Source organism: Schistocerca nitens, chromosome 1, assembly GCF_023898315.1.
Source record: "Schistocerca nitens isolate TAMUIC-IGC-003100 chromosome 1, iqSchNite1.1, whole genome shotgun sequence".
Taxonomy (NCBI): Eukaryota; Metazoa; Arthropoda; class Insecta; order Orthoptera; family Acrididae; genus Schistocerca; species Schistocerca nitens.
In genome coordinates this window covers 622,457,786-622,474,423 of record NC_064614.1, presented here as the reverse complement: position 1 = coordinate 622,474,423, position 16,638 = coordinate 622,457,786, and the positions used below count along the sequence as shown (strand labels likewise).

Sequence of the window (16,638 nt, the reverse complement as noted above, 5' to 3'; positions counted from 1 at the left end):
AAGCTACTGTTAGTATGAACAAATCCAATGGTAAGGGCTGTGAAGGGTAGCATGCTCAGCAACTGTGTGGTCCAGCTTTCTCTTGGTCACAGTTTGGTAGTGATTGTTCATGTGGACAGGGACATTTTGACATCACCCCTTCCCAAGGGCATCTCTCCTAATGCTGCAACTAGCAACCCATCATCCCTGTCCCTGACATGTACTGACACACTCTCACAGGCACCACTAAAGCATTTCCCCCAACCCCTACCCTGCTTAACCCCCCCCCCCCCCACCTCATGCTTTTTCTGTACCCCTACTACTCACCCCAGGCTAGATCACACACACACACACACACACAGAGAGAGAGAGAGAGAGAGAGAGAGAGAGAGAGAGAGACAGAGAGAGAGAGAGAGAGAGAGGGAGAGAGTGATCTTCTGCTAGAGGACTTTGTTCAAAAGCGAATAATATCCAAAACTCAATTTTTAAAGGTGCCTATCTGCCACTCAACACCTCCCTTGAGTGGTGAGTACCCATCTATCCAATTCATATTTTTGTTGTTATTCCATTCCAGATTTTCCATAATTTGGAACATTGTACTTCACATGCCCATGAAATTATATAATATGTTTAAAAAATATGATAACATATTGATGAATAGGGGTCCTGCTGTTAATCAGTGCTACAAGTTAGCTTAAATCAACTGTGGTTTACAGCAAAGATAAACTTTTAATCTGGAAAAAATGGCAACTGTACACAATTTTATGAACTTACAAAAAAGAGAGAATTCACACAGAGTGGTATTGTTGTTTTACATCCCATTTCTACTTAGAAGAATTTGTGAAGCTGTGTATTAACATTGATTTATTTGCACTCGGGAGCCAATAACAGTATCTAGTCTGAATTACTGTTACAATTTACTACCTAAAATTGTCATGAGAATGACATGTCTGAAAACCACATTCAGACTGATGATCAGAACCAACCTGGAACAGGCTAGGTTGAATCAAGACAACATGACTTGATGATGAAGAGACACATATGTAACAGAGGATGGCATGTCTTTGCTATGTGAATGGAGCTACAAAAACAAGTAGTTTTAATGTTGGAGCTGATGTTTATTATGTTGAACTGATAATTGACCAAAAATGGAAGTATACAGCTTGTGTTAGTACTTAAATTGGAATAAAATATCTAAGAAAGTTTTTATAGAATGTAAATACTTGCTAGCTTTTGGACATCCTTTGACAAACTAAAGTAACACACACACGCGCGCGCGCGCGCGCGCGCGCGCGCGCGCCCACACACACACACACACACACACACACACACACACACACACACACACACACACACACACACACACACACACACACCTGCCAGATAGACTGATAGTGCCAATGCTCTTTTGCAGTACGTCTGGCTGTGCTAGGGGTAGTGTCAGGTGGGGTAGGTGGAGTGGGAGGGAGGCAGGAGGCAGGGAGAGGGACTTGGGGGGCGGGGTGGATAGTGGCTCGGAGGGAGGCACCTCGTTTGCTGGTTACGAATGCAGGAGGGAGGGTTGGCAGGTGTATAGGTTGGCATGACTGTAGTGGCCTGTGGGCAGCAGCACACGCTGAAGGCAATGTGAGGACTTGAACTGGGAAGGGGTGACAGGGCAGAGAAAGCAGAAATTGTTGGGTGGAGGATGCGGGGACAGAGGATCACATGACAGTGCGGTCAGGATGATCACAGGAGCGGAGGATGTGTTGTAAAGATAACTCCCTCTCTGCATAGTTCAGAGAAGCTGTTGGTGGAGGGTAGGATCCAAATGGCTCAGGTTGTGAAGCAGCCATTGAAACTCTGAGCATGCTGTGGTCAGCTGTATGTTGCACCATTGGTGGTCAACTTTGTTTTTGGCAACAGTTTGGCATTGGCCACTCATCCTGGTGGACAGCTGGTTGGTAGTCATGCCAAAATAACAGGCTGTGCAGTGTTTGCATCACAGTTGGTATATTACGTAGCTGCTTTCGCAGGTGGTCTGGCCTCTGATGAGGTAGGATAAGCCTGTAAGAGGAGTGGAGTATGAGGTGGTGGGCGGGTGGATTGGGAAGGTCTTGCACCTCTGTCTGCCACAGGTATATGCTCCCTGTGATGAGGGGTTGGGAGAGAGAGTGGCATAGGGATGGAATAAGATGATGTGTAGGTTGGATAGGTGACAGAACACCACTTTAGGAGGGGTGGAAAGGATCTTGGGTACAATGTCTCAGTTAAAGGCAGGATGAGGGATAATCAAAGCCCAGGTGAAGGATATGGTTCAGGTGTTCCAGTCCAAGGTGATAATCGGTGATGAGGGGGACACTCCTTTGTAGCTGAATCTTGGGGATGGTAGGAGAACTGGGAGTCTGCACGAGGACATGGCATGGGAAATCAATACCTAGTCCACAAACAGATTTCCTGTTCCTGTTCCTATACCACACGTCAGCCTGCTTGTCACTAAGGATGCCACCTCCCTGTATACTAACATCCCTAATGCCCTTAGCCTTGCCATTTTCCCAACACCTAGACTGACATCAAACCTACAACCCCCTTCCTGGACATCATGACCAACTATAGCCTCACCTACAATCAGTGTGTGTGTGTGTGTGTGTGTGTGTGTGTGTGTGATTGGCATTTACTGGCACTAAATGCCAAGATTATCAATGCCCTTCACACACATAACTATTTCACCTTCGAAGTAATCACCTACAAACAAATTGTGGTACAGCAATGTACATCTGCATGGCACCATACTATGCCAACCTATCTCACACCTGGATTCATTCATGGCACAGTCACCCAGGCATCACTTACAGCATCAAGGAAAGGGCTACCTGTGAAAGCAGGCAAGTGATCTATAAACTAAGCTGCAGTCACTGTGCTGCTTTCTTCAAGGACTTGACAATGAACAAGCTTTCTGTCTACATGAATGGCCACTGACACAGGCAGCTGTACCATTTAGTTGATGTATATGCTGCCTAACACAATGTGCTTCACTTCAATGACTGTGAAGCAGTCTGCATCATATGCGTCCTTCCCACCAACACCAGCTTTTCTAAATTGTGTGAGTGGGAACTCTACCTGCAATATATGCTACATTCCCATTACCCCGACTGCCCTCAATCTGTGCTAGTTCCTGTCCTCCACCCATCTATCCCCTTCCCTGTTCACACTACAGTGCTACACAGTCTTCTATTCCACCAACACGCCTAGTCTTTTTCTCTCCTGTACTTCTCTCCTTCTGTGCTCCCCTTCTCCCCCCTCAAATATCCTGACTGCATCTAGCAGCACTACCCTATGTCCACCAGGTTTCTGCATGCTCCCACAGACATCAGTACACCTCTACCCTGCTATCCCTTCCACTCACTACCCCCGCCTCTTCCTTACTCCCATCATCCACAGACTGGTTCTACCATCAGATGCAGTCGCTGTATGCAGTCTGGCCTCCACAGCCAGAGATAGTAGCCACATGTGTGTGAGTTGTGTTTGTGTGTGTGATTGTGTTTTCTATTTTTAGACAAAGGCCTTTTGACTGAAAGCTCAAATGAGTGGCAATCTTTTTGTTTAGGACATCTGCAAACCAAAATCTCCTCTAGTATAGTGAATTGCAGTCTATTCTTTTCGACAAAAATAATCAACTTTGAAAATATAAGTAACTGGAAAGCTAGACAATCTACCACCAAGTGGCAGCAGGAGACCAAACATCCACAGAATTGCTAGCTTTCAGAGCCAGTGGCTCCTTCTTCTGGCAGAAGGGTTGAAGGGTAAGGAAGGGGTCGAAGGAAAAGGGATGAAGGTTCAAATGGCTCTGAGCACTATGGGACATAACAGCTATGGTCATCAGTCCCCTAGAACTTAGAACTACTTAAACCTAACTAACCTAAGGACATCACACAACACCCAGTCATCACGAGGCAGAGAAAATCCCTGACCCCGCCGGGAATCGAACCCGGAAACCCGGAGGGATGAAGGAAGAGGAGTGAAAGAAAAGAACCTGTGAGGTTTAGGAAAATGGGGTTGAGTTTGGTACAGTCACCCAGAATGCTGGGTCAGGGGAGACTTATCGGACAGGATGATTAGCAAAGACCGTTTGTTCGGAACTGCACCGGGTAAGATTTGAAAACCTGAGAGCCATACCTAACCTTTTCATACTATTGTCATTTTCAAGCCAATGTTATATGAAGCCACAAGCAAGAATTCATACATGGCTGGGGTATTTGTCTCAGGTCTGACTAAAAATTAGACGACATGAACTGTGAACCTGCCTAAGTTCTGAAGTGAATAACAAAATAGCTGTGAGATTTCACAACTATCTCCAGATTAATACCATGACTCAAATTACTGATACATCAGATTTTCAATTTCCTGCAGTTGCAGGTCCTGACTTGTGCCTATTATCTCAAAACCAGTTTTCTACAGCAGCTCATTTTAGGAAATACATTAAATATTACTATAAACATATAAATTTTAAATTTCTGTCTACAACGAAAATTTATGACATACTCCACAGTGCTACACAAGGTTATGAACAGAAAAGGTGCTGTGCCACACAGTAAAATGTCACGGCACACAGTATGCTAGGAGGATACATCAATAAACTATTCTTACGTAGATTTGGTAAGACTGTTGAGGCAAATAATCCCTGTTGATAACATGTGATATAAGTTCACAACAATGCACAGTAGGCTATAATGGAACAGAACATGTATACAAAACTCTTGTGCCAATTTGTAATACGTAAAATGCATTTTACTAAAACAGAATTACATCAACTATTTTGATGCGTCAGAAATTATGCTAATTTTATGTTAACAAAATGGTATTATTTCCAATGCCTTAAAAATACTGCACTATCACTTGTACATAATCCTATATAATGTTGCAGCAGTGGAATCTGTGTTCCAGAATTCATAACTCTATGACTGCGTGTTACACATTGTTGCATTATGTAGGGATTGAGTATTTGTCTTTGTATAAATCAGAATTGTTACAACTTGCTGAGAGAACATTTAGTTTTACATAGAAGAGCAAGTGTAGTAGACTTGTGTAACACAACCAAGTTACAGTGTAACTTTGTTCACCTATGAACCCAAAAGCATAAGTCGGAAAGAGAAAATATTAATTTCTACACTAGATAACAGGAAAAATATATGACATTTGAAAGTTGAAAATATATTCTTTTCATGAGTTGGCACCCACTCAATTTCTATGAGGTGGGAAACAGAATAACATATAGTCCTAGAGTTAGAGAAGTTTGCAACACAGTTAGCACAGCTGAACATTAATGTGGCAAAATTCAGTAATAAGCTCTTAAAAATTGGTTCTGCCAGACAATTTGAGTGTGTTTTTAAATTTCCTCTCATCAATATAGTTCAATGTTGGGCCTGGGATGTTCATTATACAAGCAACATAGAAGTCCATCTTTCAAAAGATGTCCATAGAATTGTAAATGTGCACATTTAAAATATAGAAAAGATGAAAATAATTCAATACATCCATTAATATGGTTAATTGTGAAGTTTTGTAAGGAAAAAAAGTGTTCTAATTATCATCAAAGTTGAATAACTGATTTTTCTAGTTTATAATATATTTTTCAGTTTGTAGAAGTATCATTCTAATTTTTCTAACAACAAACAGGATCTTTTCAGTGGTTCCTGTCTTTATATATATATATATATATATATATATATATATATATATAAATTTCTCTGTTGGTTGGTATATTTTTAAGATATCTTTCGAATTTTTTCTAGCTTGATTTTCTAACTTATTAATCATTTAGTCGGGCTCACACAGAATTTAACAACATGAAGTCATAATTTGAGATCCTTAACTGAAAAAAAATGATACCCTTAATCATATTATTAACAATTTAAAACTATGTATTTTGTGTATGCTAGTAGAATATGATTACTTTTAGCTCTCAAAGTAATCTATATTAACGTAATACTGAATGGATAACTATCAATCCTTTGAGGTACAGTAACGTTTGTGCACTCCCTGCCAAATTTAGTTCTTGGGGCAAGACACATCTTCACAATCACCATATACAAGGCCTCTGTTCAAATGCTAGAACACACAGTAAAAACATGCATCATCACTGCTCATGTGGACATTCTGACTTTCTGTTTTTACTCTAAGTTACTGCTGCTGATGCCCCCCTTGTCTCATTTTTGTCCCTAAATCAATGACACTGTCTGGTACCTTCAACACATCACAGTGACAGCAGCAGACACTGTTCTTAACACCATATCAAAAATGTAAAAAATTAATAAAAGTGAAGACAATACCTCAAAGCTCATGTTGCCCAGCCAGAGGATGGCGGACAGGACGCTGAAAATACCATCGCACATCTCTGCTGGGATGTGCAGCACGTTGAAAGCGAGCCTCAGTGCATCAAACTTGCGTGCATCGCACACGCCGTCGATGTGGACGCAGCCCGACTGGTCGAGGTAGCGGTAGTGCTCGGCTGGCTTCAGCCTCAGCTGCTCTGCCAGCTCTTTGTTGTTCTGAAACCAGAGTGCCATACAACACTCACTATATTGGTATCTCTCCTATCTTTGTGAATTCCTCCACGAAGCAATAGCTCACTTGAGATTAGTTAATGCTGTCTCATGATATTACACAGTAAGAAAAAAATCAATTTATATTTTCAAAAAACAAAGATGATGTGACTTACCAAATGAAAGTGATGGCAGGTTGATAGACACACAAACATACACACAAAATTCAAGCTTTCGCAACCAATGGTTACTTCATCAGGAAAGAGGGAAGGAGAGGGAAAGACGAAAGGATGTGGGTTTTAAGGGGGAGGGTAAGGAGTCATTCCAATCCCGGGAGCGGAAAGACTTACCTTAGGGGGAAAAAAGGACAGGTATACACTCGCATACACACACATATCCATCCGCACATACACAGACACAAGCAGACATTTGTAAAGGCAAAGAGTTTGGGCAGAGATGTCAGTCGAGGCGGAAGTACAAAGGCAAAGATGTTGTTGAATGACAGGTGAGGTATGAGCGGCGGCAACTTGAAATTAGCGGAGGTTGACGCCTGGCGGGTAACGAGAAGAGAGGATATACTGAAGGGCAAGTTCCCATCTCCGGAGTTCTGACAGGTTGGTGTCAGTGGGGAGTATCCAGATAACCCGGATGGTGTAACACTGTGCCAAGATGTGCTGGCCGTGCACCAAGTCATGTTTAGCCACAGGGTGATCCTCATTACCAACAAACACTGTCTGCCTGTGTCCATTCATGTGAATGGACAGTTTGTTGCTGGTCATTCCCACATAGAAAGCTTCACAGTGTAGGCAGGTCAGTTGGTAAATCACATGGGTGCTTTCACACGTGGCTCTGCCTTTGATCGTGTACACCTTCCAGGTTACAGGACTAGAGTAGGTGGTGGTGGGAGGGTGCATGGGACAGGTTTTACACCGGGGGTGGTTACAAGGGTAGGAGCCAGAGGGTAGGGAAGGTGGTTTGGGGATTTCATAGGGATGAACTAAGAGGTTACGAAGGTTAGGTGGACGGCGGAAAGACACTCTTGGTGGAGTGGGGAGGATTTCATGAAGGACGGATCTCATTTCTGGGCAGGATTTGAGGAAGTCGTATCCCTGCTGGAGAGCCACATTCAGAGTCTGATCCAGTCCTGGAAAGTATCCTGTCACAAGTGCGGCACTTTTGAGGTTCTTCTGTGGGATGTTCTGGGTTTGAGGGGATGAGGAAGTGGCTCTGGTTATTTGCTTCTGTACCAGGTCGGGAGGGTAGTTGCGGGATGCGAAAGCTGTTTTCAGGTTGTTGGTGTAATGGTTCAGGGATTCCGGACTGGAGCAGATTCGTTTGCCACGAAGACCTAGGTTGTAGGGAAGGGACCGTTTGATGTGGAATGGGTGGCAGCTGTCATAATGGAGGTACTGTTGTTTGTTTGAGGTCGCTATGACCTTTCGAAAGAACGAGCGAAGTCGAAAGCGATTGTCGGTTCTAATAAACTAAAATGTGATCAAGACTGCAGCTTATACATTTTATTTGATTATTTTGTGCCATATTCATCAGAAAATAGCAGCTGATGGAAAGTTTCCATTAAATTCCCTGCAATGGTAATGCCTCGTCCAACACTAGAACATACAATATTATATCCTCTTGACCATTTTATGATCAGATACAGGTAATTCAGCTATTCTGTTTCTTATTTTTACACTTAATAAGCTATCTGTGCATTTACATGACCCACTGAGCCTGTATCAATTGTAACAAACTTTAAGTTTGTTGCCGTCAAGTACAACGAGTGCACTCAAGCGATAACATCATTGACGCCACCCATATCCATTTTTTCACACAAGCAACATATCATTTGGTGATCCCTTTCCATCGCTCTCTCGCACATTAGTTGCAGTTCCTTAGGCTCTTAGTGTTTCACAAAAATATCTAAATCTGGTGAGCATGGAAATGGGTTGTTTTCGCTACTGCTTGTGATAAAGCCCGTGTACAAATTTTGCACCTCTAGCTCTCAGCTTGCTGCCCCAAGCAACTGCTTATTTGTGATTTTTTCATTGCTTATTATTTGTGATTTCTTTAATGACTTTTTACATTTATACAGGCATACGCAGTCGGCCGCCCTGTGTTATTCACGATGTTCAAAGCAGCTGTTCTTCCAGGTGACGGCGTGCTAGCGACTTTCCATTCTGTTCCGTACCATCTGTAGCAGTCATCTTCACTGTTGGTCAGTTGGCTCTTGAGAAAGTTGTGGAGAGAACTGAGATGGAAAGACATCTACTGACGGTTCTCTTTTTCAACCTCACTACCTTCGGCATCAGTTGTCTCTGGCAGAAAATCACCACCTGAATCCGGTAAGTCGCATTTTGATTCAATACTTGAATTCTCCAGAACGCACAAAATCTGTGTTTAATAATACCGCTCTGAAGCGACATAATTAAAAAGCACCTGTTACAAGCAAAAAAACGTGTCTAACTGACGACGAGAATAACAGCAGCGAGACACAAAACATGACTGAAAAGTTAAATAATAATGTCCAGCCTGCCAACTCTTTCGACAATGGATATATCACCATTGCAGTAGTGATTGTTGAAGAAAGTAAACCGTAACTCAAGTATTGTACCGGTACATTTGTAACTATAATCCAGATTAGGTGGGACAGGTTGTAATCCGGATGACCAAAAACACTCTACAAATGCAAAAACTCTAATATGTACAATATACAAATCTTTCATTTTGACATTAACGAGAAGCACTTTTTTGGCACTGAGACTGTAGTCCACTCACGTCTATTTACTGAAAAATTGTGTAAGTTTGTTTCAAATTTACATGGCGTTTGAGATCAGTACGATCGCATAGACATTTCACGAACATCAGCTCGGCTTTCTGATTGACGTTCTAGGTAAACCGTAACTCTTTCCACCCGTGCCATTGTCACCGTAAGATAGGGTGACCAAATTATTTTCGGTGAAAACCGGGACACATTCACCCGGGTGCCGCCGGCCGGTGTGGCCGTGCGGTTAAAGGCACTTCAGTCTGGAACCGCGTGACCGCTACGGTCGCAGGTTCGAATCCTGCCTCGGGCATGGATGTGTGTGATGTCCTTAGGTTAGTTAGGTTTAATTAGTTCTAAGTTCTAGGGGAGTGATGACCTCAGAAGTTAAGTCGCATAGTGCTCAGAGCCAACCCGGGTGCCAATGGGCACCTCATTCCACATGCACCCAGGTTTCTTAAGGGGCTCCGGAAAGGCTCAAAATCATGAAAAGTTCAATTTTTACTTTTTTGCGTTTTCTGAATCTGCAGACTATTACCTTTTAATATATATATAATTTACTCAATTCCGAAGACTACAACTATTTTTAAATTTTTTTTGAAATGTGTTCTACATGGGCGTGACCACTGTGGCGCTGTTAAACTGCTGTCAAATGGTGTTATTATTAACGTCCGTGTTCATCAGGTACATTTTAGTGATGTGAGATAAAGTATGTGTTGTGGCTAACCTGTGATGGTTCAATATATATCGCTGGTGTGATTGTCGATTGTTTCATGTTTATTTACTCTGTCGTTATCTCAAAAGTATTCGTAATTAATTCTGTTTCTTGAGTCTCTGTTTTGTTGAAGTATAATAATGAGTAAAAGTAAATTTATTAGAAATCCTCTGAAGGCTTTTAAGAAAAGGAGAAATGTTGGAAAGCCAGAGGTATGTGTTATTACTGTAAACAATAAAGACGATAACCAAGTGAGTGAACCTAACCTCTCAAGTACACCTGCCCATAGCAGTCAAAGTGGGAAAGAAAATACTTCACAGAAGAAGCTTGGTTCAATGAGTGAAAACTATGAATGTTTTATGGGCGAATCGGATGTGAATGAAATATTTGATATGTCGGTTCTCAAAGGAATTTTTTCAAACTGTGTAAGATGTATTCATTGTAGTGAAGTTGGTCTGGAACTCTCCATAATAAAGCACGTAGGACTTGCTAGTGAAATACAACTGAAATGTGATAAGTGTTCATACATGACCACCTTTTGGAACAGTGTTGCAGTAACTGCAACTGAAGAAAATGGTAGCAAAATCTATGAACACAACATTATATTTGTTTATTCCTTGCGTTCAGTTGGTAAGGGTGCTACTGCAGGTGCAATTTTCTGTGGCATCATGAATCTTCCAAATCCCGCAACCAAGTTTACGACCTATAATAAATTAATAGGGTCTAAAGTAGAAGATGTCTGTATAGAATCTATGAAGAACGCTGTGGAAGAGGCAGTAATGGAAAATAATGGTAACAGAGATTTGACTGCAGCGTTTGATGGTACCTGTCATAAACGGGGACACACATCTCTTCATGGTGTAGTATCTGCCACCAGTATGTATACAGGGAAAGTTTTAGATGTAGCAGTAATATCAAAGTATTGTAGATGTCCACAAAAATATAAAGGTACACATGAAAATAATTGCAAAGCTAACTATAGTGGCAGTAGTGGAGGAATGGAAGTGGCTGGTGTTGCCAGTATATTCCAGCGTTCTGAGGCGTGTGATAAAGTGCGATATGTTAATTACCTTGGTGACGGTGATTCTAAAAGTTTCAAACATGTTCAAGGACTGAAGCCCTATGGTGATGATGTTGTAGTGCAGAAATTTGAGTGTATTGGACACGTACAGAAGCGAATGGGAACAAGACTTCGGCGACTGAAGGCTTCGTACAAAAAACAAAAACTCAGTGATGGTAAAGGGTTGGATGGGAAGGGAAGGTTAACTGACAGTGTAATTGACAAAATACAGAACTATTATGGAATGGCTATTAGGCAAAATACACAAAGTGTCGACGAAATGAAGAAGGCTGTTTGGGCTCGTTTTTTTTCATACTTCTTCAACCGATGAAAATCCCCAACATAGCTTGTGTCCCAAAGAAGAAGACAGTTGGTGTAAATATAACAAAGGATTGCTAACTGGTGAAGTGTACACTCATAAGCATAGTCTGCCTCATGCAATAATGGAGGTCATAAAACCTATTTTCAGAGACTTAGCAGCACCTGAACTGTTGAAAAAGTGTATTCACTCAAAACCCCAATGAAAGTGTAAATAGTGTTATATGGTCGAGAATCCCCAAGACTGTATTTGTTGGAATAGAAACAGTTCACTTTGGTGTGTATAATGCTGTTGCGACTTTCAATGATGGCAACATTGTAAGGTGCAAGGTATTAAGGAATATGGGAATGAAGATAGGTTCTAACATGGTACGAGCGATGCTTGCTTTAGACAAGGAACACCTTCGGGCTGCAGACAGGGCTGTAAAGAGTCTAGAAATACAAGCAAGAGTAAACAGGAGGAGGAACAAGAGGAAGCTGGAGGAGGAGTTTGCAGAGGATGAAGATAATCCATCCCATGGACCTGGAATGCACTAAAAAGTTAATCCAATCTTTGTCGCTCGATTCCCAAAACTTTTATTTTCTCATACTAATTACATGTTTTCTAAGGATCTTCCAAACATATTTGTTTCAAACTTTCAGTAAATGTTACACAGTACCTTCTGCATAATTTAACACAGCCTTTTTCCAAAAAACTGTATATTTTTGAATATATAAATAAAAAATTGCAAAAAAAATGTTGTGAATTTTCATTACAATTGAAAAAAAATCATCTTTAATAACTGAACTAAAATTTTGTAAAATCCCTGTGTTAAGTTGTAGCCCATATTCCAATAAATAATCTGTAAAAAGTTCAACTTCCTACCTCAAATACTTTGTGAGGAAAGATGTAATTTATAAGCGTTATTTTAACATTGCAAGTATAGGGCGTTCCGGAGCCCCTTAATTTTAAATATTAATGTTTTGTTGATACATTTTGTTAAACCGATTATTATAACTAATAAGAGGATACAAAAGATAGATATAATCTAGATTATCTGTATAATTAATGACATTTAATAAACGTATACAGTAATGAACCATGGACCTTGCCGTTGGTGGGGAGGCTTGCGTGCCTCATCGATACAGATAGCCGTACCGTAGGTACAACCACAACGGAGGGGTATCTGTTGAGAGGCCAGACAAACGTGTGGTTCCTGAAGAGGGGCAGCAGCCTTTTCAGTAGTTGCAAGGGCAACAGTCTGGATGATTGACTGATCTGGCCTTGTAACAATAACCAAAACGGCCTTGCTGTGCTGGTACTGCGAACGGCTGAAAGCAAGGGGAAACTACGGCCGTAATTTTTCCCGAGGGCATGCAGCCTTACTGTATGATTAAATGATGATGGCATCCTCTTGGGTAAAATATTCCGGAGGTAAAATAGTCCCCCATTCGGATCTCCGGGCGGGGACTACTCAAGAGGATGTCGTTATCAGGAGAAAGAAAACTGGCGTTCTACGGATCGGAGCGTGGAATGTCAGGTCCCTTAATCGGGCAGGTAGGTTAGAAAATTTGAAAAGGGAAATGGATAGGTTAAAGTTAGATATAGTGGGAATTAGTGAAGTTCGGTGGCAGGAGGAACAAGACTTCTGGTCAGGTGACTACAGGGTTATAAACACAAAGTCAAATAGGGGTAATGCAGGAGTAGGTTTAATAATGAATAGGAAAATAGGAACGCGGGTAAGCTACTACAAACAGCTTAGTGAACGCATAATTGTGGCCAAGATAGATACGAAGCCCACACCTACTACAGTAGTACAAGTTTATATGCCAACTAGCGCCGCAGATGACGAAGAAATTGAAGAAATGTATGATGAAATAAAAGAAATTATTCAGATTGTGAAGGGAGACGAAAATTTAATAGTCATGGGTGACTGGAATTCGAGTGTAGGAAAAGGGAGAGAAGGAAACGTAGTAGGTGAATATGGATTGGGGCTAAGAAATGAAAGAGGAAGCCGCCTGGTAGAATTTTGCACAGAGCACAATTTAATCATAGCTAACACTTGGTTTAAGAATCATGATAGAAGGTTGTATACATGGAAGAACCCTGGAGATACTAAAAGGTATCAGATTGATTATATAATGGTAAGACAGAGATTTAGGAACCAGGTTTTAAATTGTAAGACATTTCCAGGGGCAGATGTGGACTCTGACCACAATCTATTGGTTATGACCTGTAGATTAAAACTGAAGAAACTACAAAAAGGTGGGAATTTAAGGAGATGGGACCTGGATAAACTGAAAGAACCAGAGGTTGTACAGAGTTTCAGGGAGAGCATAAGGGAACAATTGACAGGAATGGGGGAAAGAAACACAGTAGAAGAAGAATGGGTAGCTTTGAGGGATGAAGTAGTGAAGGCAGCAGAGGATCAAGTAGGTAAAAATACGAGGGCTAGTAGAAATCCTTGGGTAACAGAAGAAATATTGAATTTAATTGATGAAAGGAGAAAATATAAAAATGCAGTAAATGAAGCAGGCAAAAAGGAATACAAACGTCTCAAAAATGAGATCGACAGGAAGTGCAAAATGGCTAAGCAGGGATGGCTAGAGGACAAATGTAAGGATGTAGAGGCTTATCTCACTAGGGGTAAGATAGATACTGCCTACAGGAAAATTAAAGAGACCTTTGGAGATAAGAGAACCACTTGTATGAACATCAAGAGCTCAGATGGAAACCCAGTTCTAACCAAAGAAGGGAAAGCAGAAAGGTGGAAGGAGTATATAGAGGGTCTGTACAAGGGCGATGTACTTGAGGACAATATTATGGAAATGGAAGAGGATGTAGATGAAGATGAAATGGGAGATACGATACTACGTGAAGAGTTTGACAGAGCACTGAAAGACCTGAGTCGAAACAAGGCCCCCGGAGTAGACAACATTCCATTGGAACTACTGACGGCCTTGGGAGAGCCAGTCCTGACAAAACTCTACCATCTGGTGAGCAAGATGTATGAAACAGGCGAAATACCCTCAGACTTCAAGAAGAATATAATAATTCCAATCCCAAAGAAAGCAGGTGTTGACAGATGTGAGAATTACCGAACAATCAGTTTAATAAGCCACAGCTGCAAAATACTAACACGAATTCTTTACAGACGAATGGAAAAACTAGTAGAAGCCGACCTCGGGGAAGATCAGTTTGGATTCCGTAGAAAGACTGGAACACGTGAGGCAATACTGACCTTACGACTTATCTTAGAAGAAAGATTAAGGAAAGGCAAACCTACGTTTCTAGCATTTGTAGACTTAGAGAAAGCTTTTGACAATGTTGACTGGAATACTCTCTTTCAAATTCTAAGGGTGGCAGTGGTAAAATACAGGGAGCGAAAGGCTATTTACAATTTGTACAGAAACCAGATGGCAGTTATAAGAGTTGAGGGATATGAAAGGGAAGCAGTGGTTGGGAAGGGAGTAAGACAGGGTTGTAGCCTCTCCCCGATGTTATTCAATCTGTATATTGACCAAGCAGTAAAGGAAACAAAAGAAAAATTCGGAGTAGGTATTAAAATCCATGGAGAAGAAATAAAAACTTTGAGGTTCGCTGATGACATTGTAATTCTGTCAGAGACAGCAAAGGACTTGGAAGAGCAGTTGAATGGAATGGATGGTGTCTTGAAGGGAGGATATAAGATGAACATCAACAAAAGCAAAACAAGGATAATGGAATGTAGTCGAATTAAGTCGGGTGATGTTGAGGGTATTAGATTAGGAAATGAGACACTTAAAGTAGTAAAGGAGTTTTGCTATTTGGGGAGCAAAATAACTGATGATGGTCGAAGTAGAGAGGATATAAAATGTAGACTGGCAATGGCAAGGAAAGCGTTTCTGAAGAAGAGAAATTTGTTAACATCGAGTATAGATTTAAGTGTCAGGAAGTCTTTTCTGAAAGTATTTGTATGGAGTGTAGCCATGTATGGAAGTGAAACATGGACGATAAATAGTTTGGACAAGAAGAGAATAGAAGATTTCGAAATGTGGTGCTACAGAAGAATGCTGAAGATTAGATGGGTGGATCACATAACTAATGAGGAGGTACTGAACAGGATTGGGGAGAAGAGGAGTTTGTGGCACAACTTGACCAGAAGAAGGGATCGGTTGGTAGGACATGTTCTGAGGCATCAAGGGATCACCAATTTAGTATTGGAGGGCAGCGTGGAGGGTAAAAATCGTAGGGGGAGACCAAGAGATGCATACACTAAGCAGATTCAGAAGGATGTAGGTTGCAGTAGGTACTGGGAGATGAAGAAGCTTGCACAGGATAGAGTAGCATGGAGAGCTGCATCAAACCAGTCTCAGGACTGAAGACCACAACAACAACAACAGTAATAAAGAAATGTATTACGATTTTACAAAATTTTACATCCATTCAACTTTTAATCAATTAATATTAACATGAGCTTTAATATTACTGAGCACTTGTAGATGGAATTGAAGGTCCTTGGAGAAAAGGGTATTTTTCACTGCCTCCAGCCTTCTTGATCATGTCTTTGAGACACAGTGATAAAACTCGGCACAATCCATTTTGTAGTTGTACAGGATCTGCAGGATTGATTCAAGAGAGTCCACCTCCATTCTGTTTCTTTCATCAGTCTACTGGATATTCATGAACAAAAATATTCTTTCCACATTGGCATTATGGGCTGGGATTGCAAATAAATACCTTGCAATTATTACCAACTGAGAGTAATGCTGAAGACAGTCACAGCTTTTAAAAAAACTCACCCACTTCTCATGACATTCCAATGGTGTTTTTTTTTCTTTTTTTTTCCCCACTTGTGAAGACTTTCTTCAACAAAATTTGTCAGTATGCCGAACTGATCAAAGACAATGGAATCATCGATTTCAATCTCTTTACTCTTCAAAAAAAGGAACTGTCTTTTCAACATTTTCCCATTTTGGCACTCTCTTCAGTAACATCCAATCAGACACCGGCGATAAGGGTAAATATGAGGCGCTCCACTTGCTGAGATATTCTACACAAGTGTCATAAAACTTCTTAACTTCTTCTCTAAAACTCCTTTCCGCTGCTTCTGCTCTTTTATGGACAGATTTAACATTAACAGAAATGAACTGCTGTTCTCTCCTCTTGGTAACAGTTTCCAGAGTATTTTTCAAAACATCATTTACCTCTATTACACTTTTCGTGCTTCCCTCAATTTCCTTCATCCCAAGCTGCAAAGTGCTAAGCTGACTGTGAATGAACCATAAGTAGACTTCACTTAAAGGGTTACTGAAAAACTGAACC

The 16,638-nt window shown here is 41.1% G+C and overlaps 1 protein-coding gene across 1 annotated transcript in view; it reads right to left on the bottom strand.

Moving 5' to 3' along the window:
• Positions 1 to 16,638, bottom strand: part of LOC126257510 (myosin-I heavy chain) — an 829,484-nt gene that overhangs the window by 202,332 nt on the left and 610,514 nt on the right. Inside the window, exon 6 of the mRNA XM_049955569.1 lies at positions 6,288 to 6,506. Coding sequence (XP_049811526.1) covers positions 6,288 to 6,506 — 219 coding nt within the window. The remainder of the gene's footprint in view (positions 1 to 6,287; positions 6,507 to 16,638) is intronic.